The 21,976-nt window shown below is 36.3% G+C and overlaps 2 protein-coding genes across 11 annotated transcripts in view; both read left to right on the forward strand.

Annotated features, from left to right (window-relative positions):
- LOC139977545 (uncharacterized) overlaps nucleotides 1-21,976 on the forward strand; it is a 270,650-nt gene that overhangs the window by 92,576 nt on the left and 156,098 nt on the right. The gene's annotated exons all lie outside the window — the stretch shown is intronic.
- On the forward strand, nucleotides 853-20,125 carry LOC139977626 (uncharacterized). Of its 4 annotated transcripts, none has more exons than XM_071987078.1 (6): nucleotides 853-1,547; nucleotides 11,877-11,912; nucleotides 12,478-12,558; nucleotides 14,336-14,416; nucleotides 16,695-16,790; nucleotides 17,298-20,125. In XM_071987078.1, exons 1-6 carry the CDS (start codon nucleotides 1,445-1,447, stop codon nucleotides 17,357-17,359), a joined length of 459 nt encoding a protein of 152 aa, XP_071843179.1. In that variant the 5' UTR covers nucleotides 853-1,444; the 3' UTR covers nucleotides 17,360-20,125. The 4 variants fall into 4 exon arrangements, with proteins under 4 accessions (XP_071843179.1, XP_071843182.1, XP_071843181.1 ...); XM_071987081.1 differs by having other exon boundaries at nucleotides 14,339-14,416; XM_071987080.1 differs by having other exon boundaries at nucleotides 12,481-12,558.

Genomic DNA, 21,976 nt, shown 5'->3' on the forward strand with positions numbered 1-21,976 from the left:
GATGATGAGTTTGTGTTCACTCACAATCCTACTCCTATAGGTAAAGGTATCCTTACATGTATGTCTGTGTCTGTTCTTATTGTCTTGCAAAGGTGTGTTCTTTATCTAATTAACCTGGAAAAATTAAAATTGTGAAAAAGTACTACTGTAGACGCTGGCCGGAGTTAAATTAAAGTTAATATCGTGGAAATAATATAATAAAGACGACAAAGTCCGTTCGTTACTTTAACAATATATATATATGTATATATATATATACATATATTGTTAAAGTAAAGAACGGACTGTGTCGTCTTTAAAAACTTTCAGCCTCCACCGGGAATCGAACCACGGGCCTTCCGCTCTGTACGCGGACACCCTAACCACTAGGCTATGGACGCTGATTGTATGTCCAGAGGTTCGAAACCGGTATGGAAGGTTGTAATTCCACTGTACGCGTTTGTCACCTGTGTCGAACAATACAAGTTCTGTTTTTTGGTGACACGTTTTGCCTTACTCTAGAGATCAAACATGATGCTATCCAACTCGAAAAATCATTTGTGATTCCTAAAGCCGGATCTCGAAAGAGATACTTTGAAAAGACTCTAAGTTAATGCAATGGAGGTAAACGACAAAGGCAAATGAATATATATAAATATAAAAATATATATATAAAATAAATATATAATATATAATAAAAAAAATATATAAAAAAATATAAAACAAAATATATATATATATATATATATAAATATATATATATATATATATATATATATATATATATATATAAATATATATATATATATATATATATATATATATATATATATATATATATATATGTATATATATATATATATATATATATATATATATATTTATATAAAGTGCACATTAGGTGCCCATTGCATATTGAAAAATGCTACCTTAGAGGGACAGTAACGTTAGGGGAACATATTCGTGTTCCCCTAATGTTTAAGGGTATGTTCATTCTGTTATGAGGGCTTCGGTTTACAGGTAATTAGTACCCATTGATCGTGGATGCTGCCCTCTACACCCCTTTATTTTGATTGGACGATTATACATCTGAATGGATATTTATAGCTTGGCAATTTTTGTAGTAGTATATGTGACCTGTGCAAAATTTAGCTATTAGGGACCCATCAAGATATATCTCGTTTATTTTATCGTCCTATCGGTATATGTTTTACTATCGATGCTCTTTTAATGCTGGTAAAACTGACCAATGGAACTGTGACCTTGGAAGTCACAATTTCGATCCCTATCCCTTTCGGTTATACATATACTGATATCCATGTTCATAATGACGCATTTTCATTTGGTATACAAACATTGTGACGTCATCACCGCGCAATGTCGCTAAGTGTAATGTAGAGCTCATATGTACGTATGTACAGTGTGGTAAACGTGTTGTCCGTATGGCCGCAAGTGTTCACACTGTATGCAAGCAAGAACGGTAAACCTAACTTATGTTCGCGAATCGGCGCGGTATCCATGTTGCACTATCAAAATGAGAGCCGTCGAGATTGACTTTGGAAGCCTAGGTAATACCGTAATACTTTCTTGCAATTGCTAGATATTAATTCCTTTACCTTTTTAATGCTCTATTGGCTAGCCCAGGATTAGTAATAGTGTAAAGTAGGCCTCAGTTCCCTGTGCAGCTGGCTGATTACCAATCACAATTTGTGCAAATTATAGCTCAGCTCTCACTTGTCTCACTCAGTGTAAGCCTAACATTAACAAGATCTAGCCTAAGTTACAGTAATGTTAGTTTTGCTCTAGATAGGCTAAACTTCATTTTAATAACATGACCTCTGTCCCAAAAACTCTACAAAAACATAAATAGTGATGAATGATGCTTACATAGCACCGTTTTTTGATACAAATGATACAGTAAATATACCCTAGGCCTAAGTTAAGCCTTAGCCAACAGTAGCCTATTGCTGAAGACAGGCAAGGCTGGACAATGCTTAGCCTACATTAGTAAAATGCCTTATTGTCTAGAGCTATTGTGATTTTTTTGCCCACAATTAACTTAAAATACAAAGCCAATTTTCAATTCTGCCCAAAAAATTAATTTATAACAGCTAGCCTTAACCAGGGTAGGAATTAATATTTGGCTTTAGGGGACTAGTTTGGATATAGAAAAGTTGAAACGCCCCCTTAATGTATTTAGGAGGGTTTTTTTAAGGTTTAGGGGGGCTCTTTTCCAAAGTTCAATATATGCTGTTTACAGAAATGGTTGTAAGCATTCAACAGGATAAAGTCAGCACAATTACCCTATTACTGGTGCTGCAATTTACTGTATAGCAAGTTTATTAAAAGTTTGATAGCAAAAATTTGCGAGCATTTAGCAAATAATGTCAATCCACCGAATACATGACGAAAACCAATAACCCATCAACTGAATTAGAAAACACAGGTTTACTTCCGCTGGTGACTTTTCCTAAGGCATGTATGTTTTTTTGTGTGGATAAAATCACATACCTTCCAAACAACTGCCAATTTCCAGCAAATTTAAAGTTGTAAACAATGCTATGCAGTTTTTGTTTTGTTTTTGCAAACTGATGGTTAGGCTACATTTCCCATTGACTTAGTGTGGTTGTTAGGCTAATATTTGGTTAAAGATTGCAAGTTTAATGGATATATTTAATTTTTATTTTCAACACAACTTGAGCGAGTAAACAGATGGATAGGTAAGATTACCATGTTGACCTACTTCACCTGTGAAGTTAGGCTACCATGTGGTCTGATATTTGTGGGGATTATAGGTTATTGGCACTGAAATTGCTTAGTGGAGGCCGTAACCGCAGTAACTATGCGGAGATTGTGCGTGACCCTCCGGCACTGCTTCAAATTTTATGCGGGATTGTGAGAACTGTTTGCGCGATTCGCGATGCTACTGCAATGCCTAGCTAAAACAAAAGCATGTCACAATTAATTTTACACAGACACCTGATATAACGAGGGCGATTTTCTTAAGGGCGAATCGCCCTTCGCCCTGCTTATTTCCGACCCTGGCCTTGACATTTCACTTCCATGCTGTGCACGTAGAGGTGGGCAAATGTACGCACAAAGTTAGGAGGGGCACATTATTAGAATAATCCAGTATCATAGTGGGCTTGTTATTGAGGATTTTAAGGATTAGATCAATGATCCTAATGAAAGATAATCCACAACAATCATCTGCAAGCATTTTTCATGTTAGACCAAATAGTATTTCCTCCAAATAATTGTTCACTACATAAATAATGTGTAGAATTGGGCGAACTTTGACCCCAAGATTTTTTTCCATCACAAAATTGCCCATGTGCTAGGCCGATACAGATATTCATGATTGACAAATTTGGCATCAGTTTGTCCAGTTTTAAATTGCATTTTTTTCTTTTAATAGATTATACAAACAGTCAAGGCTTATTCATCTTTCATTGTAAATCAAACAAATTCTTTTTAATGGTATGTACCTGTAAAGGTTCAAGGTTAAGGAGTGGGTCTGTTCACGTTAAAGCGCCCAATTTGGTTGCCTGAGGTACCAAATTTTCAAATTACAGTAAAGAACTTCTATTCTAAGTAAATAACATAACTAATATCTGCAATTTATGAATCAGAATTGACCAGAGCTTAAACTATTCTGGAAATTATATTAAAGATGGTTGAAAGTGTGACAATCTATAAATTTTCCAAAATTTGTTCTTTTTTTAATGGTGGTGTGTCATTCCATTGCTGCTACATTTGGGAATTCTGTTTTTATTTTCTTTATTAACACAAAATTTGCTATTGTAAGACAAGTTTTCAATGATATCGATGATGTTTTTTAAAAAATATTCGAGTATCGTTAGAAAATATTCAATTTTTCCTGAAATAAAGTTAAAAAAGTTTTTCTTTAAAGAACAAAATTGAAATTAATAGTAACAATTATACCATAAAATTAAACCACAACATAAGCACATATATTAACCAAAAGCTGAAAATTCTGGGTCATGTCCTCTCAGAATTTTTTTTTTCTTGACTCTTGTTTCGGACATCACCCCTCCAAAATGATCTTGTTTCGGACATCACCAAGGGCGTAGGAACCGGGGGGGCTGGGGGGGCGCCAGCCCCCCCAGTGAAAAATGTGGAGGGGCGGAAGTATCATTCCGCCCCCCCGCTTCGCAGGTCAGAAAACCCCTTTTTCATTTCCAAATGAGAAAAAAAAATCTCATTTGGAGCACCAAATTGCATCTAAGGCCTGGTGAAAATACAAAATTAAGTTTACAAAATGGAGTGGGTGTTGAAGTGTGCTATATTGCAGCAAATTGCATCTGAGGCTACCTGGAAATGCAAAAAATGGGGGACACCCCCTCCCCTTAGACCCCTCCCCAGGCCGGCCATCAGTCTTCAGCCCCCCCACTCAAAAGTACCTTCCTACGCCACTGGACATCACCCACCAATGGTTTACCTAATATATTAAACCTAATATTTAGTAATAAACCAAATGATGTTCATTTCATGGCAATAATGAATAGAAAAGCATTTTAGTAAGTTGTTACCTGTACCAAAAGAGATCTATGGACCCTTCCTAGGTTCCAAGTTCAAAACAAAGAAAAGGGATACAAGTGATCCAAGTGATCAACAAGACAATTATTAAACGAAGGCCATGCTTGTTAATACTTAGCAATATATATCAGTACATCACGATATGTGATGATAAAAAAACAGCATCAAATTCATTTGAAATAATGAAAAATGCAACACTTGTTTTATAGATTTGCATAAGACTGTCTTGGACTATGTTTCGGACATCACCACAACTGTATTAGGACATCACTGTAATGTTTTCTACACAACGCATATCATATCAAAAGTTAAATTTGTAACAAAGGGGTCTTTGTTGTTGACAAGCTACCTACAAGGTATAATGACAGTTTTGAACAGTGTTTATTACAAGTTACTTTATGAGCGTTTCGGACATCACTGAATGTTTCGGACATCACCTTGGAAAAATGTTCACAAAGCTGCATAACAATAATACATATTTCAGCAGGTAACAACAATATGAAGTAATATTTTTGCTATTCAAACCTGTTCAAGCAACAAAAGTCTGCTTCAATATAGACACAACAGTCAGACAGTACAGTACTAGCAGGTTTACACTAGATATTATGAATTTTTGAGGGAATGCAGTTTATTAAAACACCATAGACTGGGAAATCAACAAGGTGTACTGAAAAATAATGGCACTATAAATTCTTGGGAAAACAAATGCCCTGAGGCACATATTTCAAATTGAACATCTGGACAGAGCCGACAGGTGAAAAGATAGGTGATAAGTGAAAATCTGAAGGCTTGGTGTAAATGATAACCCCATTTAATGTTAATGAATTATCACTGTTTACTACATACTCAATTCATACATATCCAGAATACACACATTTAGTTTAGATCTTCCTGCAAGCAGGAACTCGCGAAGAAGCCATCATTGGCTTATCAAAGCCGCAAGCTGACCGAAGTCAGTCTCTTAGATTCATTTTTAACGACCATGATTATGAATTGTCAATTGTCAACAACTCTGTAACTGGACGACATTCATTAATCTTGGAGTGACACAAACTCGGGACCTTATGATTGAAAGGCAAGGGCGGCGGAACCGGGGGGGCACAGGGGGCACGTGCCCCCCCACTTTTCCTCAGGTTAAAAATGTGCCCTTTTTCTACATAAAAATTGAGGTGTCTCAAGTTAGCAAGAGGCCAGGGAACCAGAATGAACACTCGGGAAGGGCCGTTTCCGGGCATCTGAGGGGTTTGTAAAACCAAAAATTTTCTTGTACGCTCCGCGCCAACCAATGGTGGGGCTCCGCTCAGATAGTCGTGCATACAACTTTGCAAATCCTGGCTACGCACCTAACTTTTAATGAATTTCTGTGGGTCAAACTCAAAGCTATTTCGAATGGGAAAAATTTGTTAAGATATTAACATAATCCGTTTCAAAATTTGCACATTGGATATTGCAGTGCTAGTATATATGCATATTTTCCTTGAGGGGGGAGGGGGGGGGCTTGATGGAGTGATGTGTATACGCAAATAAGATAATACAATAAGAGTTATAAAGGGTACTAAATATAAGGCTGCATCAGTCCAATCGAATTTCTGCAAAGTGCCCTTTGATGTCGGTGCCCCCCCCAGATTAAAAGTGCTTCCGCCGCCCTTGTTGAAAGGCACCGGCGTTAACCACTGCGCAAACACTCCATAACACTCCACATAGTGACCATTCATTGATCACCATTTGCATAAAGTTAATCTCTGCTTCACCACATTCGTTACCTGTCCAGCATACCATTTGCATTGGCAAGCGTTCACCAACACTTCCCAGACATCAACTTATATTATTTTGCAGAAAATGGTATTATCATTGACTGCAAAGAAATTTTTCCCCAAAAGGGTTATAGAATTCTTTTTATCTTTTACGGTTTCCACATTTCCATCATTACCTAGATGAAGTCTGCAATAATTGAAACAAACAGCAAATATTTACCATTTAATAAATATACAGATGTACACAGGAGACATCCATGATCCCTACATAGCTAATTTGGCGCCCACCTGTTGTAGCTATTATCATTGAGTGTACTATTTAAACAATTTTCAGAAGGGAGGTATCATAACCTAAACTCCACTAGAATGCTTGGTCCTATTTTGTAATGTCAGCAATAACAACTATTTTGCACCCCTTCAAATGGTACCCACCCGCTCCCACCCCCTCCCCATGCACCTTTGAGCTGGATCTGCCAATGTTGAAGATTGCTTCCACTGGCCCAGCTATTAAGCAACAGTAGTAGCCTATACTAGTAGTACTATAAGTACTGTAGTTTAAATATCCTTCTTTATTGAGATTCATCATTATGCCTTGGCTATTATGATGTGAAAAACAAGTATTCATGGTTTGTACAAATACTCCTTGTCACATATGAATTAAATGATTTACTTTGTAAGATTTTTATTATTTAAGCATATATGCTTTAAACTTACATTTAAGTATAAGGCTTAGATGTTATGGTATACAGCAGCTCAGCAAATTGTTCAGCTTTATCCCTAAGTTTCATCATGATAAATATCTGTATACATATCACTAAAGATCTGAAGTCTCAGTGAAGCAACTCGGAATGAAAACATGGTCATGCATGCATGATGCACCACTCTGTGTATATTAATACTGTTGACACCATCGAGTAAACCTGGAGGTTTCATCACACAGTAAATCCGTGTACCAGTCAAAGAGGGTCATGTGCTGTAATGTGTTCCAGGGTGGTACTAATACTCTGATATACTGCATTAATCTCCACATTGCCCATTGTTATTTACTAACTAGTACAGTAAATGTATATTTGGGCTTAGAGCAGCAGACAACACACAGTTACCTACTGTAGCAATGTGTGTACCTTAACATTATAGTTATAGTCGTTGACCAACATTTATAGGTTAGATCACCAGACACGTTCCACAGTCCTACTACTTAGCTAACATCTTCCCAAAATACTGGTAGCTTTTCTTGACAACCATCAAGTTCCCATCAACAGTTAAACTGCTCTGACATAGGGTGTTATAGATGCACACTGAGTCCATATCATAAGCGACAGACGACACTCGGAACGGTGTTCAGTTTTTCAAAGTGAGGTTGACATACTATGCTGTAGACCGATGTGATAGAAACATGAGCTACTGTGCTACAAAACTCGTCTAGGCCTATTCCAATTGTGTGTAATTAACTTTACAATTATCAATATGATATTGGGAAATATCAAATTGGTACCGCCATGGAAGCTGAAACACATCACATGACAGTCCATGCATGGTACCCACGTGCCCTTTGATGTAGTTCTTCTAGCCTATAAAAGGATTTCTATGGTTGTGACAAATAGCTTGATTCAAGCTATAGCAGACAATTACAACATTACTTTCTAATGTACTGTATACTGTGATGGTATCCTGATACATGTTATGTCAGAAAAAAATTCACTAAACGTTTTTTTTACTTCTTCAGTATTAAATGATGGAAAATTGTAGTGTTAATGATGTCAGTTCTAGAAAAATCCAAGTAATTTGATGTTCCCAGTAACATTCATACCCAAATATGTAGAATATCATTTTAGACTTGTCACAAGTCATCAAAAGATGAATACATGTTGGTCAAATGACACCAAAAGTTAAGAAGCATTCTGTTGTAGGATCTTAGTGTATTCTAGCACACTGAAATCAACCAATTGAATCATTCAGTTGAAACTACAGTACTGATTTCGCTTAACTCCCGTTAAAATTTGTTGAAAGAAAAATAACCGAAATTCTTCGTTTTTCATTGAAATTCCCCGATTTTTATCGATTTTTATCGAATTTTATCGATTGGTTATATCAGTCATTTCCTTCGCGGAATTTTCAACGATGCGTTGAAATTCTTTTTTAAACGAAATAGAAGGTCAATATGTGGTTACGCGAAACGTCGGAAAACGCGTAACTTCGTTTATTAATATCAGTTAGACTTTGGTTCAGTCGTTTGAAAGAGGGAATATTTACAAAAGCATTCTCATGCTTAAATGAGTAGTAACACTCAAAGCAACGTGTAGTTAAACTGACGGGGGATGTTTTCTGACTGTGAACCCCAAACACAGTGACATAAGTCTTAACTTGGCCAGGATTTTAGAGGCTGCAGTACAAGCTATGTACCACGAGGCACCCTTTCAAATAAGTTGAAGTTCTGTTTAACCATTTAAATAACAATGAATGGACATATAAACTTGGTTTACTTGCAGATTACGAAAAATAGTTATTTTTAAGAGATGTAAATTTGTTTTTTTATGAGAGTTGAAGTATGAAACTTTGTTTCCGAGCCAAAACATATTACTTGAAGCAAAATAAAGATGCCCCGCCCATTCTGTGAGGACGCTTCCATTTTTCAAAAAGGCGTTTTCTCTTTTTATTTTTTCCATTTTGTTCACATTTTAAACCTGAAAATTATTAAAAAATATGTGAAGAACTGAGTAATGTACTGCAAACTATCTATAAAAAACAGAAAAACGATGTTTTAGGCATGAATAATGTGTTCAATATAACTAAAGTAGTAGGCCAATAGTCATAAGCTCAAGATAGTGTCGTCAATTCCTTTTCTCAGTTTATATTTGCGACATATATCACCCGTGTACATCGATCAATGGCATGTTGAAATCCCGTGTGAAAATATGTTGACCCCAAAAGACGCAAATGGTCGTTCTAGAAAGTACCGTCATAACATTAACAACACAAGGCCAGTTTGCTCTCTCAGGTCTGCACGTGTACATCCATTTTTTCACACATGGTATTATGCTGTGCATGCATTGCGGGCGGGATTGCGGCAAACATAAAAGAAAATGAATGAAAATGAAAAACTTACGTTCGCGGGCAACTTACAGTAACGGGTTAGGGGGAAAATAACAGGATGTTTTTTTATTTTGCGTGCATTGAAGCTGGGGGAGATTTTTGGGACGGAATGCGCTCTCAGAAAAGTTTGAAAGTGAGTGCGGTTCTGTAGTAAACGGTACTGTAGTACGTCAAGTAACACAGGAATTTATTGGAAATAAAGATCTCTTTGATATCCAGCTACGACTGTTTCATTGTGGATATTTTTTTTTTATTTCTTGTTTTTCTGACGCTGCGTTCCTTGGTGAGCTAACCTAAACTTATCTTAGTTTAATACTAGCCTATAACTTAAGAGTCGTAGAATGTGCTTATTACGATCGATCAAGACTAGTTTTTATTATCCTAGCCAAATCATTTTTCAAACACCTAGTACAGAACTTACTCTATCTACAATCAAACTTTTGTAACATTTGTAATATTCCTCTACAACTTCTGGTAGAGTCTGAAAATGGCCGTTGGTAAACTAAGGATTCAACGCAAGTCACAACCTTGATATGTCTAGAATTGCCTTTGCGGTTTTTGATCGCGATAACTTTCGTGGAAATTTCGTTGAAACTTCGTTGACAACCGTGCCCGCAGTAGTCTAAATCTTGTCAACGAAATTATTCGTTTTTAACCGATTTTCAACGGTTTTTATCGATTTTCAGCGTTTGTTATCGATCGTTGAATTTTTTTCAACGGGAGTTAAGCGAAATCAGTACTGTAGTGCTGTTATACAATATGTTGGATTCACAAAAGTGATGTCCGAAACACATGGTGATGTCCGAAACATACTTTTAAGGTTATTTTGCTATAATATTTGGTAAAGATGGATAAAGTTTTGAGTAGTGCAGTATGTATGTTTGTAACAATAGAACTTGTCATAATATATGAAGTGCTCATCTATTGTGTCTTTTTTTCAAGCAACATAAAGCAATATTAATTAAAACTTGTTTCGGACATCACTGGTGTTTCGGACATCACACACATGGACGGAAAAATTGAAATGGTTATAAAATCAAAACGGATGAGTGGAAATGTGTCATGTACATACTGTAGTTGGGGGAGTACTTATGCTTTAATTAGAGTAACAAAACAGTCTTGTGGGTTTTAACATACTTCATATATTAGTTGCTTCATGACGTTTCGGACATCACCAAAATGTGGACGGAAACATTTTGCATGTTGTTTAACTTCATTGTGTAGTAAAATGTGGCTGCATGGACATGCATCTGATATATATTTTATTTGATACAACTATGACAGTATTGAAAAGGCACACCACTTTCAACATTTGTTATTTAACCCCAAACTATGCCACTCATAAATTGGTGTATAAATGTGGACGGAAAAAGTGATGTCCGAAACACTGGTCCAGTTTCGCAATAATTCGCAAATTCATCGATGAAATTTTCTGAAATATTTATGAGAGGGAACCTATAGCCACAAAGTTCAATCATGATAAAATTTGGAGTAATCCTCTTTTGGAGTTGAGAATAGATCAAAGTACAAATTGTGCAGTTTGAAAACGGCAACACTTTCCGTCCACATTTCGGCACTTCTGGGAGTATAGCATACCATATGCATATCTCAGGAAATTGTCTATGCTATGGTAGGTACAGCTAGGTGGACTCTCTCCATGGGGATAATATTTGTATCTCTAGAATCTCTAATTATTTTGTCACAATGCTCCAAATGCCATTTATGCTAATTTGGGCGCTTTAACGTGAACAGACCCGAGTACATATTTCTGCTTTCTTTAACAGGGTTAGCTAAGCTGGCCTACTGTTCCTGGGGTGGTACTCTGATAAATATGGAGGCACCTCAATCAAGGTTCCAAGTCAATGATGGGCCTAAGCCTGTTACTATAAACCAAGGATAGTTAGGACACAAGTGCTTATTAACATGCGGGAGGGGGACGGTTGACCAGAAATTAGGAGTCAGAGCTGTTTCTTTGATGAGGTGTTTGTGGTGCAATTTTCAGCAACATTTTGCTTATTTGACCTGTGGCCTCCTGACCTTTGACCCTTTAGCTAACTTTTAAAAAATTTCTGTCTTATATAGGCTACTTCATATATATGCTATATTGTGAAGTCAAAATTGACCCCCACACATACACAGACATCAAACATTTTTTTATTCCCCCACCCCAGTTGGTACTTGCCAGCCAATGGCATAAGGTTATCATAAGGTACCCCATTAAGTGCCCACTAGCCCACCAGCTTACAGTTCTATACCACAAGGGATGGAAATTAGGCTACTTGTCTGTTTACAGACCATTGGTTTGTTCAAAAACAGGTGACCCAATGGAATAAAACATCCCCCTGTCTCTAAATGTATACAAGGATGAGATAATAAAGTTACAACACAAAAAGTGACAAATATTTTAGCTCCTTGTGAGAGTTTGGTATTAAGGTGGTGATAAATTTATTAAACAGATCATGGAACATACTTCTTTCTAAAATTTTACAGGGCAGGTTGCGAATGAAGACCGAGAAGAGGCAATGGGTAAGATAAAAAATTATACTTGTAAGAGAAAGGAAACCATTTCATCGTGTTTTGGATAAAAGCTTTGTCAATTGAATGATGGAAACAAAAGGACCCAGTAATGGCGCAATTGAAAAACTTCATGTAAGAAATTTTAGAGGCTCATCCGTAAGTGTTTGTTTTGTGGATATACTATTTGGTGGCCTTAATAGCTAGGTAATAGCTAAGGAAGTGCAATCACACAACTTTTCATGTGGATTTTGCGATTATTCCTCCATGTTTTCCTCTGGGCACATGCATGCAATGGTAGACAACCTTCACTGAATCGTATTCCTCATGGAAAACAACCCCAGCCAAGTTGTAACCACCTAAAATATTATTAGTGTTTGGATGCACCATTGACCACCATAGAGTGGAGGACTGGTAGTCCTTTGGGAGGGGTGAGGGGTGATGGTTCGAATATCCTATCTAAGCCTCAGTTTCTTTGTATACTTCAAATTTCATAGAAGTTTCTCCCAGCCAGTCAGTAGTTATAATATGGTGACTCATGTATTAATGCTGTTAGTTAATTTCTTGCTGTGTCCAGCAGAACAGGAGGCTGATGTTCAACAGAGAAAAAAAAGAGCAAGAGGAGAATCCCCATCCATGACCAACAAGTCACCTGTATGTAAGTATGACAGTTTATTATACTGGATATGTAGGGGCACCAAGAATTATGGGAAGAGGGATAAATGGCAAGAATGATGTTGAAAAATATAAAATGTTATCGGATTAATCTTCAGCAAATTGAAAATAAAGTGAGACTTAAATGAGGGAAGTCAATCAGCTCCTTTACATTTTGCAGACTAGATCATTGCCTAATAAATAAAGTGATGTTATTGAAGTTTGTTATCAAGTCAGTTTAAACATAACATAACTGATTTTGTCGAAAAAAAATAGATATTAGAGGGACACAGAAAAAGTTATTAATCTTAACTGAGACAATTACCTGCACTGACCTATAATATACTGAAGTAGAACATGGTAGAACTAGATGTATTAATGTAATAACTGGTAAGGCTTATATTCCTCTAGCTATGCTGTAGATTTTGAACGCTACATAAGTAATGTTCCATGTGAGAAACAGTTATCAGCTTGACATTGTATTAAAACTTTCGTATTTTGTATCTGATTTAGCTGTTCATTACCCTCAAGACTCAAACATCTGCATTATATCCTTTATGAAATACATTTCCTACCTCGAAACAAAGAACTACAGAACTGTAGTAAACTTACCAGACCCTATAATAAAATACCTATGCTACATCATTAACCTACTCGATATCAAAAGAGGTATTAGTTAACAGTAACAACTGGCTGTTTGACTTTTGTCATGCAGTCTTACCAAAACTATAAATCAGCAATCAAATTGAAGAATATAGAGTATAACTTAATAACTAATAAATATACCCCAAATATTTATTTCTTGTACAGAAGGACTCTCATATGCATGTGGCATACAAGTCAGAACTATGTTTTCCCTAATTCCAGTTCCTTTTCTTTCTCAGGCAAATGTAATTGCATTCCAAATGAATTATATTGTCAGTCTTAATCTCCCTGACACATGCAATGGTTAACAACCTTTACACAGTAACAGAAGGAAGAAAGCCTTCAGACTTTGTGACCCCATAATGCTTGTGTTTTGTAAATTTGGTTGGATGGATCATTCAATTGATATGAATTATCATTATGAGAGCAATTGGGCAACTAAATTCAATAAGCTACAGTAATGTACTGTAATTTTACATGTAATTACTAGTTGAGTCAAGGGATGGATATAATTTGGTGCCATCAGTTCTAGTTATTACCTGGTGTCTGTTATCATTTGGTTGAATATGATAAAGTAGTTGCATGTTTTAGGAGAGATGAAAAATCTGTGACATTTGCTTCAAGATGACTATGCAGCTACTGGAATTATCAATTAGTCTTGAAGCATAGAAATTTTAAAGGCATTGAACACTCGCCCCAAACCGCGTGCGGCCATCTGAAAAAGTTAACTTTCTGTTGCTTGTAAGTGACCTTTTGTTCGTGTGACTACAAAATGCAGACAGTACAGTAATGAAATGCGATACCTTGTTATCTTTAGCTGGACCTGAGATGTCCATCGCTGTATTGGTTTTTACACTGTGCTGTGGGTATTGACCGCAGCATGAACTGACTGTACACTAGTGTCTAAATACCGATGGTAGCAAGCTGTGTGTGTGTATTTTCTGGGATCGATGGTGATGTCTAAAACACCTCATTCGAAACTAGGTCAGATTACCGGCATTAGACTTTCTTTTTGAGCGAGTCTTGACACCCTTAAACTAACAACATGCTGTCATTATCTTATTTGTATTGATTTGTGTATCCTCATCAAACTCAATTGTTTTAACGGTCTTCATTTAATTTCTTGCTGTGTCCAGCAGTGCGGAGGGCTGATGTACAACAGAGAAGAAAAAGAGCAAGAGGAGATTCCCGATCCATGACCAACAAGTCACCTGTATGTAAGAATGACAGTGTGCGTAGATCTTTATGACGGAATGTCAAAAAGTGTGTTTACAAAATGTTACAAAATCTTTAAGGAGTAACAAGTTTATGAAAATAAAGGAACTAGGATAATGGGCGGCTCAATTTTTCACACTTTCACTAGGGAGAGGTTTTTGTTTGCATCATGTTTACATGATTGCCTTGTAACTATCAAATTTGATTTAAGTTTTTTCATCGGCTGTTATGTCGTTTTCTTCACTAAGCATGTCAATTTGGCCTGCATTCAGGCAAAAGGAATATACCAATCACTGCAGTATTGGAATGGTGACAAAATGCTGATCAAATAAGAATTAATATTTACTTTTCTTCACAATACAACTTGATCGCCCTTGTGCGTGGGATCAGATCCTCCTTGCATACTGTTTGTCTTAACTATTTATAAGAAAAGACGATGTTAAGTGTTAGCTTACATTTAATATATTTTTGTATGTGTATGTGTAAACAATTAAATTTAATGTTATATTTTTGTTTGTTTTTTAATGTTGGTGGTGGGTTTGGATTGGTACACTGTTGGATTTATTGTGAACTGTATTTTTGGTATTTTGCTCAGTGGCATTCGCACTTTAGGGGGGCGGGTATTGTCACAGTCTGTTGATTGCTTGTTGTTTTGTGGTTCTTCCACCCGTGTTACAGGGGGCGCTCTCCGGCCGACTGCGCATGTCCGTGGGAGACAACGTGTATTTGCATGGCCGAATTCCTGCACCTCGGGTGCCTTTTGTGTTTGTTCATGCCTGGAGAGTGTCCCCTTGTTGTTAGTCTAATTCGGTGTACGACCCTTACTATAGAGGGACATTCTTTACTTTGTTGGATTTTGGCGTGAGATTGAGTTGGGAGTGGAGAAGGGAGTTAAGAGGAAAAACGGAAAGAGAGAGGAGGAATAAACCTGGTCACCAATTATTACTTAATACTTGTTACTGTTATTACTTTATTACGGTACCGGACCCCGTCACAATTGCCTTGTAACTATCAAATTTGATTTAAGTTTTTTCATCGGCTGTTATGTCGTTTTCTTCACTAAGCATGTCAATTTGGCCTGCATTCAGGCAAAAGGAATATACCAATCACTGCAGTATTGGAATGGTGACAAAATGCTGATCAAATAAGAATTAATATTTACTTTTCTTCACAATACAACTTGATCGCCCTTGTGCGTGGGATCAGATCCTCCTTGCATACTCACAAGGATCGGCAGGAAGCAGCTAGGGTGAACTGATTTCAGTAGACAGGACACACTTGGTTATATATGCTCCATTAGTTTACTTTTGGGCAAGAATTAATCAGTTGCAGTTAAAGGTGGCAATTGCTCTTATTGTGCTATGGAAATCTGTTTAAAACAATAATATTGGTTATGCTTTAGTTTTTTAGTTTTTATTTTGGGTAAATGCAATAATCAAATCATGTGGAAATCTGGCAAATGAGTCAAAGCAAGGAAGGACAGCTATTTTGAAAGAAACACCATTAGATGAGCTCCTTTGGCATGCAAACAGCTGGAGTTTATTTGAAAAAAAAAGTAAAATCAAGAAAAGTGTACAATTCTTTGTGGGAATCAACTCAACCAAGGAAATGTTTGCAGAAGTGCTCCCATAATAAAGAAGATGTTTTTATGCTTTGTCTACACAGATGACTTTAGGCCTTGCTTGTATAAATATTACTTGAGCATCATCATGCACCTTAGTAAGAAAGCAGACTAAATTTAGTTGGCTCTTTTTCTGGATTTGAAATGACAGAGTAAAATTTTATTTAAGGACTGGAGACACTCTTCCAGTACCTTGTTTTTAGCAATTCGTATGTGATGAAAGGAAGGTTGTTATTGGTGCACCTTTATATAATGAAGAAAAGGTTTAATCCTATTAACAATTTATACAACTTCACATACCCTGACCAGAATAAGGTACATGGGGAGGATTCCCAAGTTTCCCAATTGCCTCTACAGCTAGTTGCTGCAGCAATCATTTCTAACACCAGACAAATTGGGTATTAGATGTTTATTGTACACATATGTTCAGACATTATGACTGCAATAGTTTCAAATCTGCTGAATATTAATGAGCATTCGCAAGACAACACTTCCTCTGGTTGCTTTACCTAGTGTTGTATGTCAGGCGTCAGGTACCTTCCATGGTGTATAACTGTATCATCAAACATGATTTCATATATAGTTCTTTCTAATTTTTGAAGTCATGTTCAAGCTCAATTAACATGGATTTCACTTTTTATTTTCCTCATTTGTTTCAGGTAGGAAATACATTAAATGGAGTGAAAGTGCTTCAAAGTGTGTGGTGGAAAATTTTGAATGTTACACCAAAGGACTTGCAGAAAAGAAGCTCCCAAGTAAGTATGCATGCCTAAGTTAAGGCCTGATTAAATTATATAATACATGGTTTGCTTTATCTCATGAATATTAATGAGATCAAAGCACTTAATGTTAATATCTTTAAATTGGGAAATCAGGCAACTGTAAGGTGTAATTTCTTCAAACATATTCCAATTGCAAAAGTACAGCTACCAAATGTTGGAGGTTCTTCAAACTTTGTTATGTTGACATTGGCAGATATTTGGAAACCTGCTGATATGTGCTGTACAACTGATATCAAGCATGAGGGACAAGTTTTAGCATTATTTGCAAACACAAATTTTGCTCTTGTTTCCATAGAGCTTTTTGAAAAAATCCCTATGAAACTAATCAGTGAACATCAGCAAGGAACTGTGTTTTCATTCTGGTTGTGTTCCTATCAAAAAATACCACTGGAGTTACCTTCATGATCCTGGCCCTCATAAAATTTTATAAGCAAAACAAAATCATTTCTAATTCGTAGAGTTATTTGTTTTTCCAACTAGGTCGCAATGTGATTGAAGATTCTCTGGAGGAAGGAGCAATAGACCATATGTTTGATTGGTAGACCGTCAGAACAACAATTTTCAACGAGACTAATAAACATAGATTTAGGGAAAGGGTGAGATCAGTAGAGATGAAGATGTTATAGAATAAGTGTGTTCTAATTTTACTGTGTTGACTGTAATGGATATAATAAACACTGACCAGGGACGTAGCTAAGGCCTGATGATTAGGGGGGGGGGCTACTCACATGAACAATTTTTCAATTGTTCACTTTATTCCAACTGAGTATTTGGAATGAAGTGAACAATTAAACATTTTGCAGAAAGATGTTGAGTTGACCAGATACAATAAGTTGTCAATTAAACATTTTGAAGAACATTTTTCAATTGCTCTGATGGAATGAAGTGAGCAATTGAACATTTTGCGGCAAATGTCCAATTGACAAGATATGATAAGTTGTCAATGAAACAAGTTGCAGAAAAATGTCCAATTGACGAGATATGATAAGTTGTCAATTAAACATTTTGCAGAAAATTTTTCAATTGCTCAGTTAAAGCAACTGAGCAATCCAACATTTTCCTGATTTTATCTTGTTATCTAAACAGTTTACTAAATATGCCAACTTATGGGGCAAAGGTTTTCTTATGTTGATGGCACTTTAAAGCTTCTGTAGATTATCATTTGAGCATTTCATTGTATTCCATAGAGACTATATATCCTGAACTTACTTGAAGGGTCAACCCACCCAATAGCAAAATTAGTACATATATAAACCGAATTGAAGCTGGCGAACCTTGTACAGTTGTTCTATTAGGCATTTGTTTTTAGAGCATTCAGAATCATACAAAGTTTTGTACGGTGGAGTATAAGGATCGCGAGATACAATTTCTCAAAGTGGCAAGGAAAATGTGGACTGATTAAAGGTCAATTTTAACCGAAATATTTAGGTCATTCACAATCACAAGAATATATGAATAGGCCTAGGTAAATTGGAGTGCGACAGTCAGAAATTCTGATTGTCGCACTCAAATTTCCCAATGTCAGTTTTACCAAGATTGGGGGGGGGGGTTGAGACACTCCCACACCCCCTCTCTAGCAAGGTCCCTGCCACTGCAGTGTGGGCACATATGTTTAGTTCTAGTGTTATAAAAAAGTAGAGAGAAGGAAGAGAAACCTGCTAATGAAGAGCTTATGTGTTCCAACTTGATCTCATTTTCTCTATTTTCTCATAACTTGGGTAGCTAGGCTACTGAAAGTGTTCTAATTTAAACTTTAAGTGTTTACAATTGATGGGTATGCTATTTGCATTATTGAAACACAACGTAATGGTAAAAGAAAAGATACTTAGAAAGTTGTAAACAAGAATAACAAACTGAAGGAGCTTCAAAGATTAAAGGGATAAAGTCCTTGATTATTTGTTTTTTTTTTTAAGTCAAATCATGTACTATATAAGATTATTGATTGTTATATAGCATAATAAAGGTAATCTGATCCATTGAAGGAATATTCTTTGATGGTAAGGCACTTTCCATAGAGATCAAGCATACCTCTGTATGTATGTTTTTAACTTTTTATGAGTGATATGAATATTAACCTGTTCAAGTTTATATTGAGTGGTATCAATGTTCAGCTGTTCAAGTGTATTAAAACAAAGACAGAAGTGAGAAGAGGCTGCAAATTAAGAGTTTGTTCCAGTTTTATGTTTACCAAATCTTGTTTAGAATTGTGTTTTATTTCTGTTCACCTGTGTAGTACATAAGGACACACGGTAGACAACAAACTTCAAGCAGAGGTTTCAAAATGAAAACAAAGGATTCAATTTTTTGTAAGTGAATACATATTTTTTTAAATGAGTGGTTAAACATCTTATATGTGCCATTTTAAATTAAAGTAATGTACAAGAGGTTACATCACTTAATAAACTCTCAGAGTTATGTGCAGTGAGCATTACCAATGTGTTGCTGATACTTAATATCATGAACTCATGTGATTCAATCTGCAACAATCTTTACCTGCATTAGCGGGAAGAGAACAAGTTATAGCAACACCTGTGACAGTGATTTGCCAAATTAGCATTTTTTGGTGTTTTCTGCCTAAATGAGCACTTTGAATGCACAATGATAGAAGTTAATACTAAAAACAAAATTTGCCTGTTTAAAAAGGGTTCTCAGTTGACAGCCAAGTTATGAGAAGGAGGTTATGGTTGGCTGTATGTTTGATAACATAGACAAACTTAAAATACTAGGTTGAACACCAATTACATTTTCATTAATATGTTCTTATGCGAATGTACTTCTTTGCTCAAATAGTTTGATGCATAAATTGCTAGTTTGCATACAGGGAAAATGTAAATAAACAGTACCTTGTTTCGCAAAGGGAACCTCTTTGAAGTGAATGCAGAGGTCAACATGTTTAAAAGCTGTATGTAATGGTGCATTTTCACTGCAGCTTAATCAGTATTGACACCCCAGTATCTGTTGCCTCGTGTTTATGACATGGCTAAGTTTCCTTTTTTTCATCAAGATAGGTCAAGTTTTCCTTCTATAGATCTGTTCATGTGATTATTAAATGTTAGTTCACTGTTTAAAATATTTGAGAGATGTTGAGGTAGTTGTACCTTTCTTTTGCTGTATATTAAAAGCACTTCTGGTCACCTGTCTATTCTATTCTTTTTTTATCTCATCCTGATAAAGCATGCTAATACTTACTAAAGATCACTCACTGATCTGCTTAAAGTCAATCATTGGTATAAACCAACACACATGCAGACAAGGATACATTGCTTGTGAGAACCTGTACACAAAGCTCTCAACAAGATACAAGCAAGCAGGTGTAGTTCCAAGTAACTCAAGAATTATACCACAATTGACAATCGATTACGTAATCACAGAAATTTTTTTTTTCAATTCAGCAGATTTTCAAGCTTATTGTATTGTGTTTTGTTTTTCAAAAATACTATGTAATTTTATTGGTCATTGAAACTTCTCACGGAGCACTCACAAAGAATTCACATAAGATATGAATACTTTGCTATACTATGACTCTTGTCAACACTACTGCTAAAATCTAGTTTACTATGTATGTTTTATTCAAGATTTCAAGGCATTATGTTTCCTTCATTGAATAACCAGCAATGTTAACAGAAAGGGATCCACACTTCTCTTGTGGTGTACTTTTGTATTATGTTCTCATTCCAAATGTTCACAAGTTGACTAGTATAGTGTACTCCTGTAAACAACACAAAATATGCATTTAACTTGTATTTTCAAGAGTGTGTATGAGTAATTGATGGCCTTTGGAATGGTTCATACTATGGAGATAGTGTCAATTGCATAGTATACTCTGCACCCAGTGATCAGTTTTAATCTACATTAATTTCAAAGCTGCTGATTTTCATTTATTTTTGTTGTTCACGTGCCATAAGTTTTTTATTAAAATTAAATTAAAAATATCTTTGTGCTTGAATGTTTCCTTTCTTAGTATTTATGCTTTCTGGCTTGGATTGTGAAGTACTGTGATCATATGTATTGTGTTCCTGGTAACATTGAAAAAGGCTTAGGGAACATAGGCTGTGATGGGGGAGGGAAAGGATGTATGATTGATGAATTGCTGACCAATGTCATTGAATATGCTAGACATGGATCTTCCAACTAGCCAAATGGATTAAAGCCATATCCGTCAAGATAGTCACAAGTCTGCCCCCCACCCCCACTCACACAACAACCCCAACATTTTACTCCCTATGCACGCTAGTGGTTCAACAATAGAGCCAAGAGTTTACTGAATAAAATCCGTGGCAAAAAAACCTTCACACCCATAAATACAGCTGCCCACACCCCCACCCCCCCCCCCCCACCAACAAAAGAATGCCTCTTATAATGCAACTCGTACCCTAATTTAATGTCATGTGGTGACCACAGTATGCCTGAAGTATACTGGCTTTGTAAAAGACCAAGCTAATTAGGTTTTCCTCGGTGGAAAAATCTGAGCAAGCTATGTTTGAGGTTAAAGCTACACAGATCAGAGAGGTAGAAGTGTGCCATGAACACTACAAACAGATTGCTAAGACTAGAACTTCGAAAAGGACGAGAAGGAAAGCACCGTACTTATCAAAATAGCTACTCCGAGGGAATCTGACCAACTTTTGCTAATTAAACATTGACAGCATTTTCTGATCAAGAAGAGTGTTCGACCGATAATAGTTTAGATAATCTGCATCGGGCCGATTATCAGACAATCGGTAACCGGCATCGGCAAAATCCATTGCGCTACCGATTATTTGGAACCGATTATTAAGTTCCACATCAAGGATTGTATTTTTACGCGCTTTTGATTCACCACAACTACAACGGGAGAAGTTCGATTCAGCGCTATTCATAGCCGGGGAAGGTGCGCTAATCTACCGTGAAGGGGTATCGCAAGTCTCTCACGCGAGTTTGTACTAATGCTGTTCGATATACTATCCAGTTTTAGCAGTTAACATCATACAGTATACTCGCGATAAGCTTAGAGGGACGACGTTATTATTATTTTTTTCACTTCGCTTCTTGCATCTAACGAAACCTCCTGTTATCAGGTTTAACGATTGATATGAAAGATTATTTGTTTCGAGTAAATGTAAACCAAATCAATATACTTTTAAACCACTTTGGCCATTTCACCGTAGGTGAAAACTGGA

The sequence above is a fragment of the Apostichopus japonicus genome, chromosome 12 (assembly GCF_037975245.1).
Source record: "Apostichopus japonicus isolate 1M-3 chromosome 12, ASM3797524v1, whole genome shotgun sequence".
NCBI classification, from domain to species: Eukaryota; Metazoa; Echinodermata; class Holothuroidea; order Aspidochirotida; family Stichopodidae; genus Apostichopus; species Apostichopus japonicus.